The sequence below is a fragment of the Hippoglossus hippoglossus genome, chromosome 12 (genome assembly GCF_009819705.1).
Source record: "Hippoglossus hippoglossus isolate fHipHip1 chromosome 12, fHipHip1.pri, whole genome shotgun sequence".
NCBI lineage: Eukaryota > Metazoa > Chordata > Actinopteri > Pleuronectiformes > Pleuronectidae > Hippoglossus > Hippoglossus hippoglossus.
The window spans coordinates 15,463,546-15,481,123 of NC_047162.1; the positions used below are offsets into that span (position 1 = coordinate 15,463,546).

Consider the following 17,578-nt stretch of genomic DNA (forward strand, 5'->3'; position numbering starts at 1 on the left):
TTGGCATCGTTTGCCAACCGGGACTTTTCCTTTAAATACGAAACAATACAGATTCATTATCATCAAGTGAGAGAACGTGTCCTACATTTACATTTTTTTTTTACATTTTGTGCATTTTTTCCTCAGTGTTCCTTTGAATTTCAGACATTTATTGGAGGATTTTATTCAGGGGCAGCAGACAGAGAGGTCAGGGCCTCGCTGAAGGACACTTGATCAAAACTTTAACCTTTGATTTACAGAAAAGAAAATATCATAATCCTGGATAAAAAAAAATCTGGATGGCTTCAAAATAAAGAGTGAAAAGTGGTTCACAAAAACGCATCTACATTTTTCTACTTTCAATTCTCACTTATTTTCCGATTGTGTCTGCAGCGTGTTTTGTGATTTCATTTCAAACAGAAACATCGTTTTCTACAACGGGACATTCCACAGTATCATCAGTCTCTTCTTCGTCCATTTTAACAAAACAGAAAATCTCGTCATCCTGCAAAATCAATATATTCGCTTAGAAAAAAATCAACAACCCCGACTTGCAGTAAGTAAAATGAACATCTGCTCAGCCCGTTGCTGCTGATCGTCTGTTTGCGTCTTGTCGTGTGCTTGTGTCAGGTCAGGAAACGAGTGTAATGCCATGCACACAATCTGTACTTTTATTTTCTTAAATAGACTCAAGAGCTCAGGCCGACACTTCGTTTCTCTCTGAATATCAACATTCGCTTTTGGTATAACAACTTTTCTATAAAAAGCTTTTTTTCCTCAATATATTTTTTCATCAAACTTTATCCTCAGTTAGATCATTTATCAAATACACAGTCCTACCTCGGTATAATACATGAGAACAAACTGCTTACATCAGAAAGCACAGGTCGACGAAGCGGCGGAGCCAGCGAAGGTAAAATAAGTGATTTAAAAAAAAAAAAAGAATATAAAACCCTGGACCCAGCCCTTTCTTTATTTAACACATACTGACACAAACATAACCTGCAGTTAGCTTCCCTTCCCCCCCCCGGCCTGTCTCCTCCTGCACACTGAAGAATAGTGATTTGTTTATATGGGGCTGTGTATTCTCTCTAACGTCTACCGAAAACGTAGTAATACAGGATAGGAGAGGATAAAATACATCATACGTGTGAAGCGTTCAACCTTGAACTGACAGGTCTAAGGCAAAGTTGCACCTCGATGCTCGTTTCGCAGGTTTCCTCGCTGGCATTGTAACGGTTCAAGGACACTGACGCTGAAGGGCTGCTGCACACCAGAGGGTTTTCAACTCTTGACTGATTTTAAAAACGTGGGAGACCACAGACATGATTATAATCTTATAATCTTACAACACATACACTTGATGATTTGGCCAGAACGTCAGACCACACACAGTGGGGATTTCCAGAGACTTGAAATCTCACAGAAACTCGCAATATCTTCTTCTTCTTCTTCTTCTTCAGTTCTTTTATGGCGGTTGGCAAACAACTTTTAGGCGAATCAATTCGAGATCAGGGAGACTCAGACTCAACCTGTAGAATTACGATTATTTTGTAAACCCCTCACACTTCAGGATTAATTGTTGCAGATAATCAGCACCGAGTGACCTCCAGGCGGAAACGCCCCCGCGATTGTCGGAAAGGGCAGATTGGGTCTAAAATCGCCCTGATCGTCCTCTAGTGTGCAGCAGCCTTAAAGCCGCCACTTGAGATTTAATACAGGTGCTTGAAAAGGAAAGCTCAGAGCGACGTGTTGTCTGTGTGTTATTACTGTTCTGTGACGGGCTGTGGCATCGCAGGATACACACCGTTAAAACTTCAGAAAGTGATGCTTGGGTTAGAATCCTGTTAAACATCACATCCTCTCTGCAGTAGCATCAAAACCATCAAAACCAGTATCAGCATACACCCCCGCTCATCTACTGCATCATCTTCCCACACTTAAAGATCACTGCGGTTTATCATCAAGCTCACTTTGCCAAAACCATCATTCTCATCAAGTCTCAGGCAACCTGTCGTAATAAAATCTTTAGATCTCAGCCCACATGTCAACAAGAAAGTGAAAAATCCTATGAATACTTAAGTCATTCAGCGTCTACCAGCTAGTAAAAAACCTTCTGTCCCATATAAACCTCTGCAGAACGTTCTTAAACCACCAGAAAACCCTTTCAAAGTGTCACTCACTGCAACACTTCAAATGTCTGTCACATATTCTTCGTCTTTTAACGTGCTCCTCTTCAGTCGTCAGGTCCAATAATCGATCTCCTCGATGAGCGCCATCGGTCAAGCCGGCGGTTCACATGATCATCAGAATACTATAAGTAAAATAAATACTGTTTCCTTCTTTGTCCTTTCTCCTCCTGTTTGCATTTCTTCCTTCATCCTCCTCTATCTCCTCCTTCCGACCAAGTCCCTTAACCGTCTCTCAAAAGGAGCCGTTTTACTCCTCCTCTTCTTCCTCCTCTTCTTCCTCCTCCTCCTCCTCCTCTTCTTCCTCCTTTCCTTCCTCATTGGCGTAGAGGCCGGCTTCCCACCTCAGCGCCATGTCGCTTTTCCTCCTGGTGACACGAGTGGCCTCCAGAACCTGACGAACACAAAACAAACAATCAGACGTACGAACTTTCATTTTTGCTGCGAGCTAAGAAGTGGTTCAAACCCATGCTTTGTTCCGTCACAAACAAAACACACCACAGTGACTTTAACGTGCAGTGGATGTCAAACACTGAAGGAGCGCTTGGTTAGATCGTCCCGCAATGACGGTTTTGCGTCTGAGCCACGTTTGTCAAAATAAAACAGCAAAATGAAGCGCACCTGCAACATTTGACAGTAAAAACAAACACACATTTAATATTGATAAATACAGCAAAAGATTCATGCTTGAACACCAGAACTGTTTTTAACTTAATCCTCAAACACTGTCTCTCTCTCTCACACACACACACACACACACACACACACACACACACACACACACACACACACACACACACACACACACACACACACACACTCTTACAAACACCCATCTCCACACAAGGGGGACATTTCTCTGTGAGCAGGATTCAGGGTGAAGGGGAAGTAGATGCGGGTAGAAGGTGCGATGCTGAGATCTGACATAACAGAGGATGATGATCTAAAATGATGGAGGAGGACGCTACATGATTCTCATTAGACTGAGTCCTGTTATGTCGCTGGAAACAGAAGCATTGATGCTCTCATTTGTAAATAAGACCTCAAATTGATTATAACCAGCTTGAAATGTATATAAAGAAGAAGCTAAAGATAAGCCAGAGCATCTTGATCGCCACCTTTTGGCTGGCTGCAGTATAGATCATAAATCCTGCGTCCTCGTAGAGGAGGTAAACATTTGTGTGTGTGTTGGGGGGGGGAGAATCAAAGCTCACACACACAAATCAATGGACAGGCACATGCAGCACCACCACCACAGAACAATAAGCAGTGAGACCACAAGCAGACCTGGGACCAGATAGAAACAGATTTAGGTTTTCTTTACATTCCCATTTATATTATCTGCACCGGATTAATTTCTAGAACATTTAAACAGAGTTTGTATTTCTTACTGTTGACTCGTCTACGATGACATTTAAGTGTAAACTAAAGACCTACATGTTTTCTCAGACTTTTAAGAGTCTTTAAGTCATTTGTATTCACTTTTTAGCCTATTATTTCTATTTTATTTTATATTGTTTTGTGTTATTTTGTAAATCTCCTTGTGTCTTTCATCGTCCAGGACTTTTGTCAACTTTGGTGGTTTTAAAACAACACTGTGCAACTTTTTTTTAACTGCAATATAGCAGTTTAAAAATGTGTTTGATGGTGGAGAATGTTTCCTCTTTCATTTCCACTCCTCACCCTGAACGTCTCTTTTTGCTCTATGTAACTTTGCTGAGTGGGTAAAAATCTCCTGTGAGAAGTGTGGAACTGTCTGATCACAGCTTCAATCGTTAGAATCAGGTCCAGCAGGTTTCCGTTCAGTGAGAGAGGATTGACTGTTTTCTATCTACGACACAGAGCCCAAAATAATCAATCAACACAAGAGGCTGCAGGGGGCGCTGTTGCTCAGTTACACAGTGTTGCTTTAAATGTTCTTTTTATATATGCACTTGACATGACAATACAAAAACTGCCATGGAAACAACTTTGTAATCATATTCAGATCACCCGGATTAATGATTCTTTCAATGAGATGCTAGGTCTCGGTATATGAAGCTACTCTATTATGGGATGTAAGCGTTTGAACTGTGCAGAAACAGTCCACAATATACAGTGTTTCTCAGATTGGAGTCTGGCCCAGGTCTGTGGATGTAAACAGAGTGAACGGAGTGAACGGGTCGGGGGAGCGACAGGTACCTCGGTGGTTACCTCCTTAGCCAGCAGCAAGCGGGCATACTGACCGACCAGCAGGAGAGAAGCAACAGTAACACAAAGTCAACACATGTGATGTCATCATGGAGAAACAATCAACAACACCAGCAGCGAGAAAACACAGCGCACCGCAACATGATCAGTTCAAGATACATCCAGGAAAATATCTTGAAAAGGAAATTAACTCAATGACATTTAAATGAAACTGCATGTTTTCTGTGTATTTTGTTACTTTGCAGTTCATGATTTCTTAGAGAACAGATTCAACGAGGAGAAGTGAAACTGTTATATTTTCACATTACGTGAAAATTAATGAAACAAGCCAATTTTGTGTCATCGCAAATTTCTTTAAACCTTAACTTTAACAGTTAAGTCTGACAAAATCCAACACTTATTGTCAATAGACACATAAATCTTAACAATGACTATTAAGAGACGTATTCAGATACACATTTTCATGTCCTGTTTCAGGCGGGGAGATTCCCTCTGGTGTTGCACAGAATTTGCTCATACCAATGAGTCATGGGTATTCAATATATGCCGACTTTACAAAATCCAAATGAGAGGTCATTTTAGGCCACTAACACTGAGACAAGCTGTTGTCAGCTTTGTGCTACTTTCACTTACTGAGAAATATAGATGGAAGGTCAAGATTTTAATCATTCATACTGTTTTGGGGGATGTAGCATTTTTGTTTTTTATATTTTCAAGAGTAAATCACAAAAAATAATGGTAACAATTGTGCAAACAAAAATGTATTTCTTGTGATTTATTGTTTTTTGATGGTTGACAGTTTTGAATTCTCTATTTTCTTTAATTCTTTGATGGAATACTTACACTGTTGTCTTCTATCTTCTCCCTCCTCTTCACCTTGTGGGATTCAAAGTCTTCCATGAGCGTCTGCATGTAGTTCTTGGGTCGTGATCCCCCGGAGTCCTCGCTGCCGGCGTCGGACAGGGCTCCCTCTGAGGGCGAGGGCGAGACGGGCGGCACGGGTCGAACCTTCTCGATCTTTCCTGCGAATCGCACAAAAACACAAAGAGTCAGACAAGTTTGTTGAAGTGGCACGATCACGTTAAGTTTGGTGGTTTTTCAAACAACTAACCTGGTGCTGTCTTCGCTGTCAGTGTGAGTCTAGTTGGCAGACTGTTGCTCTTCATCTTATCCGCTGGAGTAATGGTTGTTTTCTTCATCCCTGTCCTCACAGGCCCGTGACCGCTGCTGGACACGTTGCTGGGGCGGACTTTAACCACAGGCCCCGTCTCCCTCTGCTTCTTTAGCTCCTCCTCCCTCTGCTGAGCCGCTCGAATCTCCTCCTCAATCATGGACAACGTTCGCTGCTTCTTGGAGCGCAGGCGGAACGGGCCGCTGGCCGCCGCCTCCGGCTCGGGGCATCGCGCTGCCACAGCCGTGCTACGCAGCTCGGCCGCCTCGGAGTACTTACTGAAGTAGCTGTACTCCGGTTTCTCCGGGCTCGGAGGGGAAGGTGGGCGATAAACTGGGGTCGGCCTGGAGACGGGAGCTGTTGAGGCAGGAGCTTGAGCCGGAGATGAGGAAGCAAGCGCCCTGGCGTAAGAGGACTGGATTTTGATCCTGGGGCCTCCGTCTCTGGCTCTCTGCGGGGGTGAGACAGTCTGAGATGGCGGCGGGGAAGGCGTCTGGAGTTGTGGCTGCTGAGTCTCTAGGAATTCTGACGGTTTCTCTTCAAAAGTGACTCTCACCTCTGGATGCCTTTCTGGCAGAGGGGACGGGTTGGATGGAGCTGGACTGGAGGACACAGGCGACTGGAGACTTGGGGCTCCACCAGAAGACACAGGGGAGAAGGAGACTGGCACTGGACTACTGGTTGAAGCTGAGGATGGAGACACCGGAGTGCTGAACTGGGAAGAATCCAAGTCCAATGGCTGCCACTCCCCGTCGTTCTGAGCCGCCAGGGCATTTTGGATGGCGTTTTGGACGAGCATCCCGGCGTGGAACTCCAGCTCGTCTTCTGTTGGACTGCCATTGGTCTGCCCGTTGACTGGTGTGGTGGGCTGGGGGGTGGGAGGTGACACCGGGGTAAGTGGCAGCGGGGTAGGGGGCAGCGAAGCCCCGCTGTCGGAAACATTATCCAAGCTAAACACTGTGGTGTCCTGAGAGCGGACAGATAAGTCGTCCAATCCCGAGTCGGACTCCTCTGGGTGGTAGGGCGGCAGGAAATGACCCTTCCCTTCCTCTTCCTCATGCAGGATTTTCATGACGGCTCGTGCGCACGTGAATTCACCTGCGATTCCTTCATCAGACCAGGTCACGTGACTCTCTCCGGTGTCAGTGACGATGTCACTGCTCCCCTGGCTGCTCCTGGTTGTGGCTTTCGAGAAAGGTTTGGCCGAATATATCTGAGGAGCTACGTCCTTCCTTGTCGTCTCCCCCAGCAGGAACTGCCTCCTGGCAGAGGAGAAGTCAATCTGCTTCTCCAGAATGTCCTCCTTCCTGGTCAGCTCAGGGTCAAAGGTCACCACTGACGGAGGGCCTGACACCTGTGGCTGCAAATAGCGATTGAGACAGAAATGTGTCAAGAAAAGATGGAAAGTAATCCTTATCATCAAAGTCTGTGTGTATGTGTGTTACCTGTGTGTATGTGTAGGTATAATTCTGCCTCTGCTGTTTCCTCTCCTGGTATTTCTTGAGCGACTCGAGCTGGTCGGTTTCCAGCTGCTCCTCCAAAGGAACCTGGAAAGAAAAGAAAACGAACCAACCAAGGAACCAGTTTGTTTGTCAGTCAGTTTGTCAGGAAGCAGCAGAATTCAAACTGAAATCAAGGATCAAGGATTTAACTGGAACCCACCTCTTGAGGAGGGTTCCACCAGCGCCGGGCGATGCCTGGATTCTTCTTCACAGCCTGGTCTTTGATCAGTTCCTGACGCTCACGCTCCAACTCGTGAACCTGAACAGAGAAAACAAACACGGGGGAGAATCACCATCGAGTATCCAACAGTAAACTTTAGCTTTTCAATTCATTTGAATTTGAGAGGAGGAAACTTCCATGCATATTAAGTTTTAAGTTTTTCAATGTCTGTAACTACAGTCCAATATCTGTTGATTTTAAAACAGTTTCCCTATCGTCCATCTTTATTAATATACTCTGTGGTCTGCTGCCCACCTCCTCTGTGGGTCGTGTCCTCGTCACTCTGACGTGCTGCTCCTCTCCGGGTGTAAAGAGTTTCGCGGGCCGCCTCTCCTCCTGAAACGCCCTCAGCTCAAACTTCGCCCTGCCGCTCCCCGACTCCTCCCCCTGCACGTGCCCGTTGGTTCGGACGAGGGAGTCGTCCTGGTGGAGGAACGTTGTCTGTCTGTGCCCCTCGACGATGATGTGCTGGTGATTGACAGGAGGGGATGCTGACACACAGACAGAGGGGGAGCTTCTGTCAACGCTGATTGGTTTGTGGTGATCTGACGGAGACGAGGTTCCATTAGTGGGTGTTTCAGAGGCTGCGTCTAACACCTGGTCCAGGTAACGGATCTCCTGTGGACACAGCACATGGTCAGGCTGCTGTAGTGGACACATTTTGTACAATATTGGTCATCAAACACCTCATACTGTTGGATGATATTTGGATGATAGCCATATATTAATAGCCATATAGATATAAATGAAAAGTGTTGTTTTATGTGAACGTTCTGCAAAACCATAGACTCTGACACAACCAGTTAAATTACCACTCAACCCAAAAGGAATCTGAAGACATCAAAGTTTTCGATGTTGATTTCTAAGAATGGGATTCTGAGAACCTGCGTACCTGAGCCACCTCGCTGTCAGGAGTCTCTTCTTCGCCGTGGGCTCGGTTATTGGGACTGCCGAGGCAGCCATGTTGCATCTGCTGGCTCTCCAGCTCCATGCTTGCGGGCCTGTCGGTGATAACGCTGACCGATTCCTGGAAACTGACACTCTTCAGGGCTCGCTCTCTCGGCGTTGAGTCACTGACATCCTCGGCTGCCCGCCACGATTTCTGTGTCAGCAAACAAACACACAAACAGACAGAGGGGGCGTGTGGGTTAAGAGATACAGTACGGAGGGGCTGCACACTACACATACAATGTTTGCTCAAAGCCAGAATTAACAACCAGTTTTTAGCACAGGAAGATCAAAATCTGATGTTCTCTAGACTAATAATCTCTCTAACACACACACACACACACACACAAATACATATCTGTCTGCATTGCAGTAGCACAGTGTATTGAGTTGAACCTCTGCAGCAGGAGTGTGTTCTGACTCGTTCCCACCACTAGAGGGAGCAATACACATGCTGCTGCTTTATAACTACTACAAACAACAACTTACCACAGTACAACAATACAGAGACTCAAATTTAAATACAACCACTTAAAAAACAGTCAAAACCATTTTTATCTTCATCACTTTGATAATAGACGTGTTCTGCAGTTGTGTATCGCCGGCAATGGAAATGTTAGTAAAGACGTTTCAGGTTATGCAGCAGTGAAGATAGTTAATGTTTGAGAGCTTCACATTTTCTGTTACGCACTTTCACTCCCTGTTTCCTCTCAGCCTCAGCTTTTCACCGAGCAGCCTCACTGATGCGTGTCTGGATTAAGTGCCTGGCTCAAGGCCACATCATAAGAAGTTGTTAAGACGACGAGAATGTGTTTCTTCCATTTCCAAAATCCAAATGACCTTTTCTTACGACTAATCGCATAACTGCAAGACAGAGTTTGGCACTAAAACATCCCTCTAAATGGCCTAAAATTTTATTTAATCATGTTATGCAATACACTGCGCATATTAAAACAAACACATGTGACTTTGACAACATTATATGTGACGATGCTCTTATAATATGACAAACAGTCACTAAATATGGTTATTATATCATTACTGAAAAGGGGGGCCTATGCCGATACCAATATTAGGGAATAAAACATTTATGATACAAATAAATATAAAAAATAATCTAATAATGCTTAATTCATAAAAAATGATTCTTCATGTCTGTGTTTTGAACATTTTTTGAACATTTTCTATATTTGTGTCGTATTGTTATTGATGCTGCTCTCTTCCTTCTCTTTTTCTCTTTCTTGTGAGCCTGTGTGAGGCTGGGAACATAATGTGCATGACACAATAACAAAAATCAACCAATCAATCAAATCCTTGCATTTGGTTTTAGGGTTCTTGAAAGACTCTCAGGGACTCATGTTTGGATTCGTGTTTTCTACCCATTATCTTGTGTTACCATCCTTGTGACCTTTCGACATGCCTCAAGTTGTCTCATTTCCTGTTTTATTTTGAAGCCACTTTCCTCATTAGTTACTTCCTGTCCTTTTCCTGTTTCCTGTCCTTATGAGCACCTGTCCTCATGTGTTCAGTTTTCCCGGCCTCGCTCCTGGGTTCTACTCCCGTCCTCTGTGTTAGCTTGTCTTCTTAGTCCAGGTCAGTTTCCTCACCATGTTTCTGCTCCTGGTGAGTTTTTGCCTGTGTTGATTAACTCTAAATCTAATTCTGCCTCTGTGTTCTACTTTGGAAGAAATCATCAGAAAAAAAGGGTCACAGAACTAGAATTAAGAAAATAAACATGTTTTTTTGTATAATCGGAAAACATTAACGCAGATAACGATATATCTAGAAAAAAAGCACACACTAGAAAACACGCTGGCCTGCAGGGATCAAACCTGTGACCCTGTCTTCTTTGTGAGACATCTATCTGTCACATTGTTAGCCACAAGCTACATGTGCACGCTCCTGTCTTTTATTGACTTCCCATGAAACAAACGCTCCATTGGCTTCACTGTTTTACTGCCTTGCACCTTACACCTCCACTCTGAGGGTGTGTTTACTTCCATGAGGAGCTGCTGGCCCCCAGTCTTAGTTACATGCCAAGTGTGTGTGTGGGGGGGGATTTAATGAGGGTCACTTGAGTGAATAAGATCACTGTTCAGTTAAGCACACACACGGAGCCATAAGGAGGGAGTCTTGACCTTTTACATCCTCCCACACTTAAAAGATCAGACTGTCTTTAATGATATTTATAGTGATTTGAACTGTAGACGAACAATTTCTGCACGAGCGAAAGGCGGATTTTAGTTCATTTTAGTAATTTATCAGGAAATCTAGGTTGTTTCATTGCCGTATCTACACCTCTTTCTCTTCTCTCTCTCCTTTTGGTTTCTCATCCCCTCTTCTGCTGAACCCCTCTCTGCTTTTCCTTCCTCCCTCCCTTCCTCCCTCCGCTCTGTGAACTGTTCGAGTGAAGGAACAGTGGTCAGTGAAGTCACATGGTGGATTATGACACCCTGCGTCCTTACAAAATCCTTCTTGTCTCTCACATACTGAGGCCACACTCTCCTCCACTCTTCTTCAGGGCTGTCCTCCTATCCCATGTGTCCTTTTTCTTCACAGAGAAAGAAAAGATATTGCCTCGGGCATTTTGCTGATCTGTCTGGCTCAGTCACATGCAAATTCCTCATTTTGCAATGTTAAAATCTATGAAATTTTAAAGTGAAACATGAATTCTACCTTGTTGCTGTGTCATTGTTGATTCTTGTATAAGGGATTTGATCTGTGTACAGCTTCGAAGTCTCTCTACCTGTTGTTTGAACTGCAGACGTGCTGCATTCCAGGCTATGTTTGCAGTTTGTTTGAGTAAAACCCCAAAACAGTGGAGTTTTTTTTTTTTTACTGAGGCAAGAGAGGAAATGAAAAAGGGCCACGAACACAGACGACTAAACTAATAATACATGGCAAGGCTCGTCAGAAGTCTACAGCTATGCGAGTGGCTTTGTGGGGCTGTGTAATAATACAGATAACTACAAGCCACATTATCACCTTTTAATTTCAGCATATGCTGTTCTGTAATTACACACATGTAGTTTGAGGGAGATTGAACAAAGTACACTGAAGTTACAGCAGTTTTTGTGGGGTCAATTTTCAATTTTCACGTTGAAATTTGACCCCTACTGGTGATTTGAGAGAATAAAGTTTTCAGGGACTGCATTGGCTTCACATCCAATTCTATATGCAACCTATGTTCATGAGTGAGGACACACATGGGGTCGTCTGTCCTTCCAAATCTGACCCGCTGTGTACGTTGCATGTGTGTGAGTGTTGGAATGTGTGAGTGTGTCCAGCAGCAGGACAGTACAGAGGGGGAGGATATCCTGTTACTGCCTCAGGAAAACAGTACTAGAGTACAGGAATGTCTCATATGTGATGCTATTCTCCTGGACACACACACACACACACACAATGGAGTGTGTGTGTGCAGCAGTGCATGCAAGCACGAGTGTGTTCTTTCAAGTGTGTGTATTTTATTTCGCAGGTGTGTATTCATGTGTGTTGCATTGAGGTGAACTGACATTCCAGGCATAGCTGTCTGTCCTCAAGGTCGGACTTGTGATGAGGGACAATGTGTGTTTGTGTGTCTCATGCATGCAAATAAATGCCAGTGTCCATGTCACATTTACATTAATAGTGAAATATAGCATTAAGAGACGTAACAGACCCACACTGAGTGTACGTGTTTTGAGTTTTTTCAAAAAAGGACGACAAACTGAGGAAACTCGTACTCAAAAGTCCGGCCCAACTTATGGTTGGATTTTGGTTGAAGAAGTCAGATCAAATGTTAGGATTGGTTCAGTCACGTCAGTCTCGTGCTCCGGCCTGAGATCAAGTTATCGTTTTGAGCAGTTTCACGTTTTAACTTTCAGTTTTATTTTGTAGTAATTTCTTTTTTTACCCCTCATTTAAATCTCCACTTCCTGCCTTCACGCCTTTCCAACCACTGTGACCACCTGCACCTGTTCCACTGTTATTCACCCGCATCTAAATGTCTTCGCCCTCAGTGTTTTTAGGCTTTTCTACACGGCTCGAGATATTAACTTTAGTTTCTCCTCCACTTTGTGTCGTGCATTCTTTGACCCTGTCTTTGCTTTACCTGTTAAAACTGCTTGGCTGGGTATCAAACCTTATTTTGTCTTAGGGACACTTTGCCTCAGCCTGATAGTCCTGCAGTCCAGAGTTTGTGCTTTAGTGTTGGGTTTTTAATCATTTAATGTTTGAGATGTGGGTATAAAGTATAAAATCAGGGGTGGGGTTAAGTTCCTGAAACTAATCCTAACGAAAATAATAGATTTTATGATTAGAAATATGATTAGGATTATATATAGAGACATTAGATGCCTTCCTGGTCTTGTCATGCACAATAGCAGTTTTACTTTGCTTTTTCAGATCTTTAACTTGAGGCTAAAAAAGGGCAATCATTCTTCAACATGTACATAAGGGTGCAAAAGAAGGTTAAATATTAAACTGTTGAGGTTAATATAAGGGGTGGGAACAATAAACATAGTGGAAAGGGAAAGTCAGAACTACATTAGTACAAATGTGAGTCTGTCTGAGTCAGTTTTTTGCTGCTGTCTCATTTTCTATCTGTCTTCACGTCCATCACATCTGGAAATACTTACTCTCCGACTGTGATGCACCAAAATCACAAATACACACACACTTTGAACACATACACTTGGCCGCCCGCCTGAGACCGTGCGGGGGGGAGGGAGGTTCATAAACCTGAAGACAATCACCCCAAAGACAATACACCCGAACACTTCCTGAACGGGAAACCCACACACTCTCTTTATGTCTCATAACCTCCATCGTTCAGTTTCACACACAAACTCATCGACCGTGCCTTTTAATATCACGTCACAGTCGTCTGCTAGAGCGCTCACTGCGGTCAGAACACATGGCAAACGTAAAGACGAAAGCCTGATGATATATACGTCCACAAAAAACACACAAACACACACACACACACTGAGCTCCTGTTGTAACCCAGAGCAGTCTGCATTTTCCCCTGGCTCTGTCTCCTGGCTAAATATGATCCTGTGTAGTAACTGGAGCCTGGTGCTCTCATGTCCAAACAGCCTGGATTGTGAACCCAGGCCAACCCAGTGCACTTCTTCATGATTTCAGTAGAGACGGTTTGTAGAAGCTGAATAACGGCGATGGTGCGTCACTGATAAACTAAACGTGGTTAAATGGACACACAGGCTTTATCTGACTGGAAGTGTCAGCAGACAGGCAGGTGGGGGGGCCAACAGCTGGACTGAGCAGAGAAATCGGTGCGAAGAGGGTAAAGTGCATTGTGTTGCAACCTCTTGATAAACTTTGACATGAATACTTAACCTAATCCAACAGAAATATGACTATGAAAAGTAAAACGTCTGGGTTTTGGATCGGACTTTAGTGTATTCTGACACTTCCTCCTCCTTTTCCGTTCCCAAGTTGCTCCCTATGTATAAAAATGTCACGGCTTGGCCAACAGATGAGGTGAAGTATTTCCAAAAGAAACACACAGAATATTTTTCAGCCTTTCTCCCATTTTTCTCATTCAAATAAAATCGATTTAATAAAAGAAAAAACTACCACAAAATGCGTTAAATGGGTGTTACTCACCTGTTGCTCTCACAGCTAGTCTATTGAAGCGACATCAGTAAATCCATGTTGTAATATTCAAACGCAAGCCTCCTTTAGTTTTGTAATATTACATATGTGGGTTTCGTTTTCAGAAAGTTTGATCCCATTGAGCTCTGTTCCCTTCAGTCTAGCCTCGGTCCGTCCTGTTCCAGAAAGTGGGAGTGCCGGACTTTTCCCCTGGCCAAGCCTTTTCCTCCTCTTCTTCTCCTCCTTTTCCTCCCCTCCCGTCTCTTTCCTCTCCTCCACAAAGCCTCTCCTTTCTCAGTAACATTCCTGCTGGCTGCTCTGCAAGCTGTGATGTCATGGGCTGAGCGTGTGCGTGTGCGTGTGCGTGTGTGTGTGTGTGTGTGTGTGGATTTCTCCAGATGCCCTCACCCACAAAGACCCCTTCTGTACCGGCTCTCCTATGCACACACACCAATAACATCCACCCTGTGGCTCCCCACTCCTCCCTTCCTGTGTATGACCAAACCCTCTCTTTCTCACCTCTACACGTATGTCTCTCGCCCCATTTTCCCTTTATCCCACAGCTCCTGTCAAAAACTGAGGAGACTGAGGGTACGAGGCAGAAGGGGGGGGGGGGGGCGATGATGAAGAGATGATGACTGACGAAAGAGGAGGAGACGATGAGAGGGTCACATTTTCATCTCTCATCATCGGTGGAGGCCTCAGTCTTGTGTGAGGGTTGTATTCACCTTTTAATAAAAACTAAATGAAATGAAAGCTGAAAGCCTCTGAAGCTGCAAAGTATTTTATCAATAGTGCTTTTAGAGGACACATGATGCTGTTAGTGCCGTTTCAGGGCTTGTTCACCTTGAAGCAGTCAAACTTAATGGAGGACAATGCAACTTTAATTATACAGCATCATTCAGACGTGCTTAGGAACCAAATATTTGACAAAACCCTAAATTTTTTTTACGTTTTGCTGGCTCACACTAAAACTTCCTGCAGGTGTTGGTTTGTGTGTGTGTGTGTGTGTGTCTGTGTGTGTGTTGGGTCATAGGATCGGCCGGGCAGAAACCAGAGCTGACCTGAGTCACGGTTCACTTTCTCGGCTCAAACACTAGAACATCAAGACGCAATGCAAGTGGAAACACTTTCCTCGAATTTACAAGAGCGATTAGCAATACTGTGTCAGCAGCTGCTAAATGATGGAGGACGGTGCCAGCGTCATAATGCATTTCAGAAATTAGAATTAAAAAGCCAAATAAGCAAATGACAAAGTGATTTTACAGTGGAATCCGACAGAAATATACATCTCTGCTCTAGTTACCGACTTTCCTCTTCTCTACCGAGATGAAATATCACTTGAGCTTTTATATTTTTAAACCGTGCAAAGAAATGAATAAACATTCGTAGATTAAATGAAATCTGAGGGGCCATCTGTGACCTGTACGAACCATCTGTACATCTCATATCTTATTGAAAACCAAATGAATATAGAATGGCCCTCAGTAGAGTGTACACCTCCACCAAGGTCCAACAGTCCCCTTAAATTCAGTTAAGCCCTATAGCTACGGCAAAAAAATGCAGATCGTGACATCCTATTTCCTGGGGAATTAGAGAAAATGCCCTCTCTCACAACTGTTTTCTTTTTCGTGGAAATCGGTTCAGTGGTTTTAGCACAATCCTCCTGAAAACCAAACCACAAAACACACAAGAAGACCGGGGTGAAAGAATAAGTAAGTACTGAAGTAAGCAGGAGGGGACGAGCACGGTGGTCCAGAGGTCAAAGAGGTTATCCTACTTTGTAGCTGCAAAGGAAGCCATGCAAACACCATGTGTGCCCATTATCAGCTGCCCCTCCTGTCACAGGGTAACAGACAGCACTTGTCCCACCCACTGCTTCTAAATATGAATTTGTGACATCATTGCGATTCTAAAAATAACCAACAAAAGAAAAATAAGTGAGATGTGCCGCACCCTGTCTTGTTCCAATTATCCTCGTTTCAAATGACAAATTCAAACTTCTTGGTGAGTTCCCAGGCCAGAAATAACCCAGAGCCATATGATCAAGAGAACTCGGTCACAGAAAATTGGGACAGTAACCCAATTATTGCAGTGGAGAGTTCAACTCCCGGATGGCGTTGTAACACACAAAGACACCAGTGCCATTATAACATCACTGGTGATTTACAGAGGGAAGAGCTAACGACTACAGAGTCCAGTTTTAAGTGAGAGCGATGAAAAGAGATATTGTTTAAGAAAGAGTCACAGACTGAGGAAAAACTGCAAGAGTGAATGTGACTGTTAATTCATGTGCTCGTGTCTGCGTGAATATGTGCAACTGGGTCAACGCCATCACGTCAATACAGAGCAGCGCCCGCAGCCGTCTTACGTCATGGAATATTGATCATGATTGATCGGAAAAACAGCAAAGGACACAGTTGAACACCACAGCAGGACAGAGACACATTAATGTTCAGCTGCACGACACACAACATTCACACACAAATTATTACATGTACTAAGGTAAGAAAAGTAATTTAACATGTAACTGGACTTTGATGTATTTATGTGCTGAGTGGCTCCTGGGTTTAAAGTCTTGTGTCTCCATCTGTTTGAGTGTCAATTTCAATCTGTGATTTTGTGGACAGTATGAAGAAAATAATAATTTGTTTGGTGTAAATAGAGACAGTTTTGAAACTTTTGGAACACACCATGCAGACAACGAAACAGCAAGATGATGTCTTCCTCCATGAAAGAGCAAGCTATGAACTTTTCACCTTTCAAGCATATAAGAGGAAGAGGAAGAGGAGGATTGTGGTTTTCTATTCAAAACAAACCAGCACTTCATTTTTGATTTAGGCCGATCAAATATGCAGAACTTGAGGTTTCAGATTTCAAATGAAGCATAAATCTGAACCCGCATGTTCCATGTTCTCACACTAAACAGGTTTTGGTGGAAGGGAGGAAGAGTCTGCGTTGAGGGGAAAAGTGTCCGTCGTCTATTGTGCAGCGCAAGTGATATAATGTCTGTCTCAGGCAAACTCAAAAGACAATGTGCAACTCTTGCACAAAAGCTCCCAACTGCTGAGTCCTTCAGAGCGTTCAGTGGAGGCTCACGCCCTCCTCAGCTCTTCAGCCTCACACACACCTCTTCTAGAAACACTCAAGTCTCGCTGGATGATGGTAACAAAATAAAAGATGGCGCACTGATCACTTTTTAAGGAATTTAAAGAAATTATGCTGCTGAGTAAAGGGAAGTGGCTGATTGGATAAAAGCCTATCAGAACCCACAGGTCATATAAACAGGAAGCCAGGAAGCTCCGCTAACTTGTATCCACGGAAATGGCCCTCGACACAGGATATACACCGAAAACCAGAGGCCACCTGCGCGGGAACACACAAAAAGACACCGGAGCGCTAAAGCATTCCTGCGGTGAAGTTTACTGAGGTCAACATTTGGTGAAATACAAAGTTTGGAAAAACCAGAGCAGCCAAGTTAATACGAAAGATTTGCAAAATTTTGCGATGGACACAAACACACAGACAGACCTCTGGGGTGTTAACAGTTGCAGCCAAGTCGTTCAGCTTCAATAACGCAAACTCCACTGCTTCTGAAGAACGACTACATATCATCTTCACCCCCCGACACACAACAACAATCATGCAAAGTGACCTCACATTGCTGCACAAAAGAGGGAAATTAAAGGGGATTTTCACCTACCCACTGCCAGAGAGCCCAAAACAACAACCACACTGAAATCATGTTAAGTTGCCTTTTGAGCTTTGGGTTTTTACAGAG

At 43.9% G+C, this 17,578-nt stretch overlaps 1 protein-coding gene across 6 annotated transcripts in view; it reads right to left on the bottom strand.

Annotated features, from left to right (window-relative positions):
* Window positions 1-918: 918 nt before the first annotated feature.
* LOC117771723 (A-kinase anchor protein 2) overlaps window positions 919-17,578 on the bottom strand; it is a 72,318-nt gene continuing 55,658 nt past the window's right edge. For 4 of the 6 annotated variants that reach the window (XM_034602429.1, XM_034602428.1, XM_034602432.1 and 1 more), the window contains 8 exons: window positions 8,144-8,353; window positions 7,507-7,869; window positions 7,192-7,290; window positions 6,975-7,076; window positions 5,470-6,889; window positions 5,202-5,380; window positions 4,350-4,388; window positions 919-2,562 (listed from right to left, as the gene is read on the bottom strand). In XM_034602429.1, coding sequence (XP_034458320.1) covers window positions 2,419-2,562; window positions 4,350-4,388; window positions 5,202-5,380; window positions 5,470-6,889; window positions 6,975-7,076; window positions 7,192-7,290; window positions 7,507-7,869; window positions 8,144-8,353 — 2,556 coding nt within the window. In that variant the 3' untranslated portion in view covers window positions 919-2,418. The remainder of the gene's footprint in view (window positions 2,563-4,349; window positions 4,389-5,201; window positions 5,381-5,469; window positions 6,890-6,974; window positions 7,077-7,191; window positions 7,291-7,506; window positions 7,870-8,143; window positions 8,354-17,578) is intronic. The other 2 variants (XM_034602430.1, XM_034602431.1) reach the window with 2 other exon arrangements.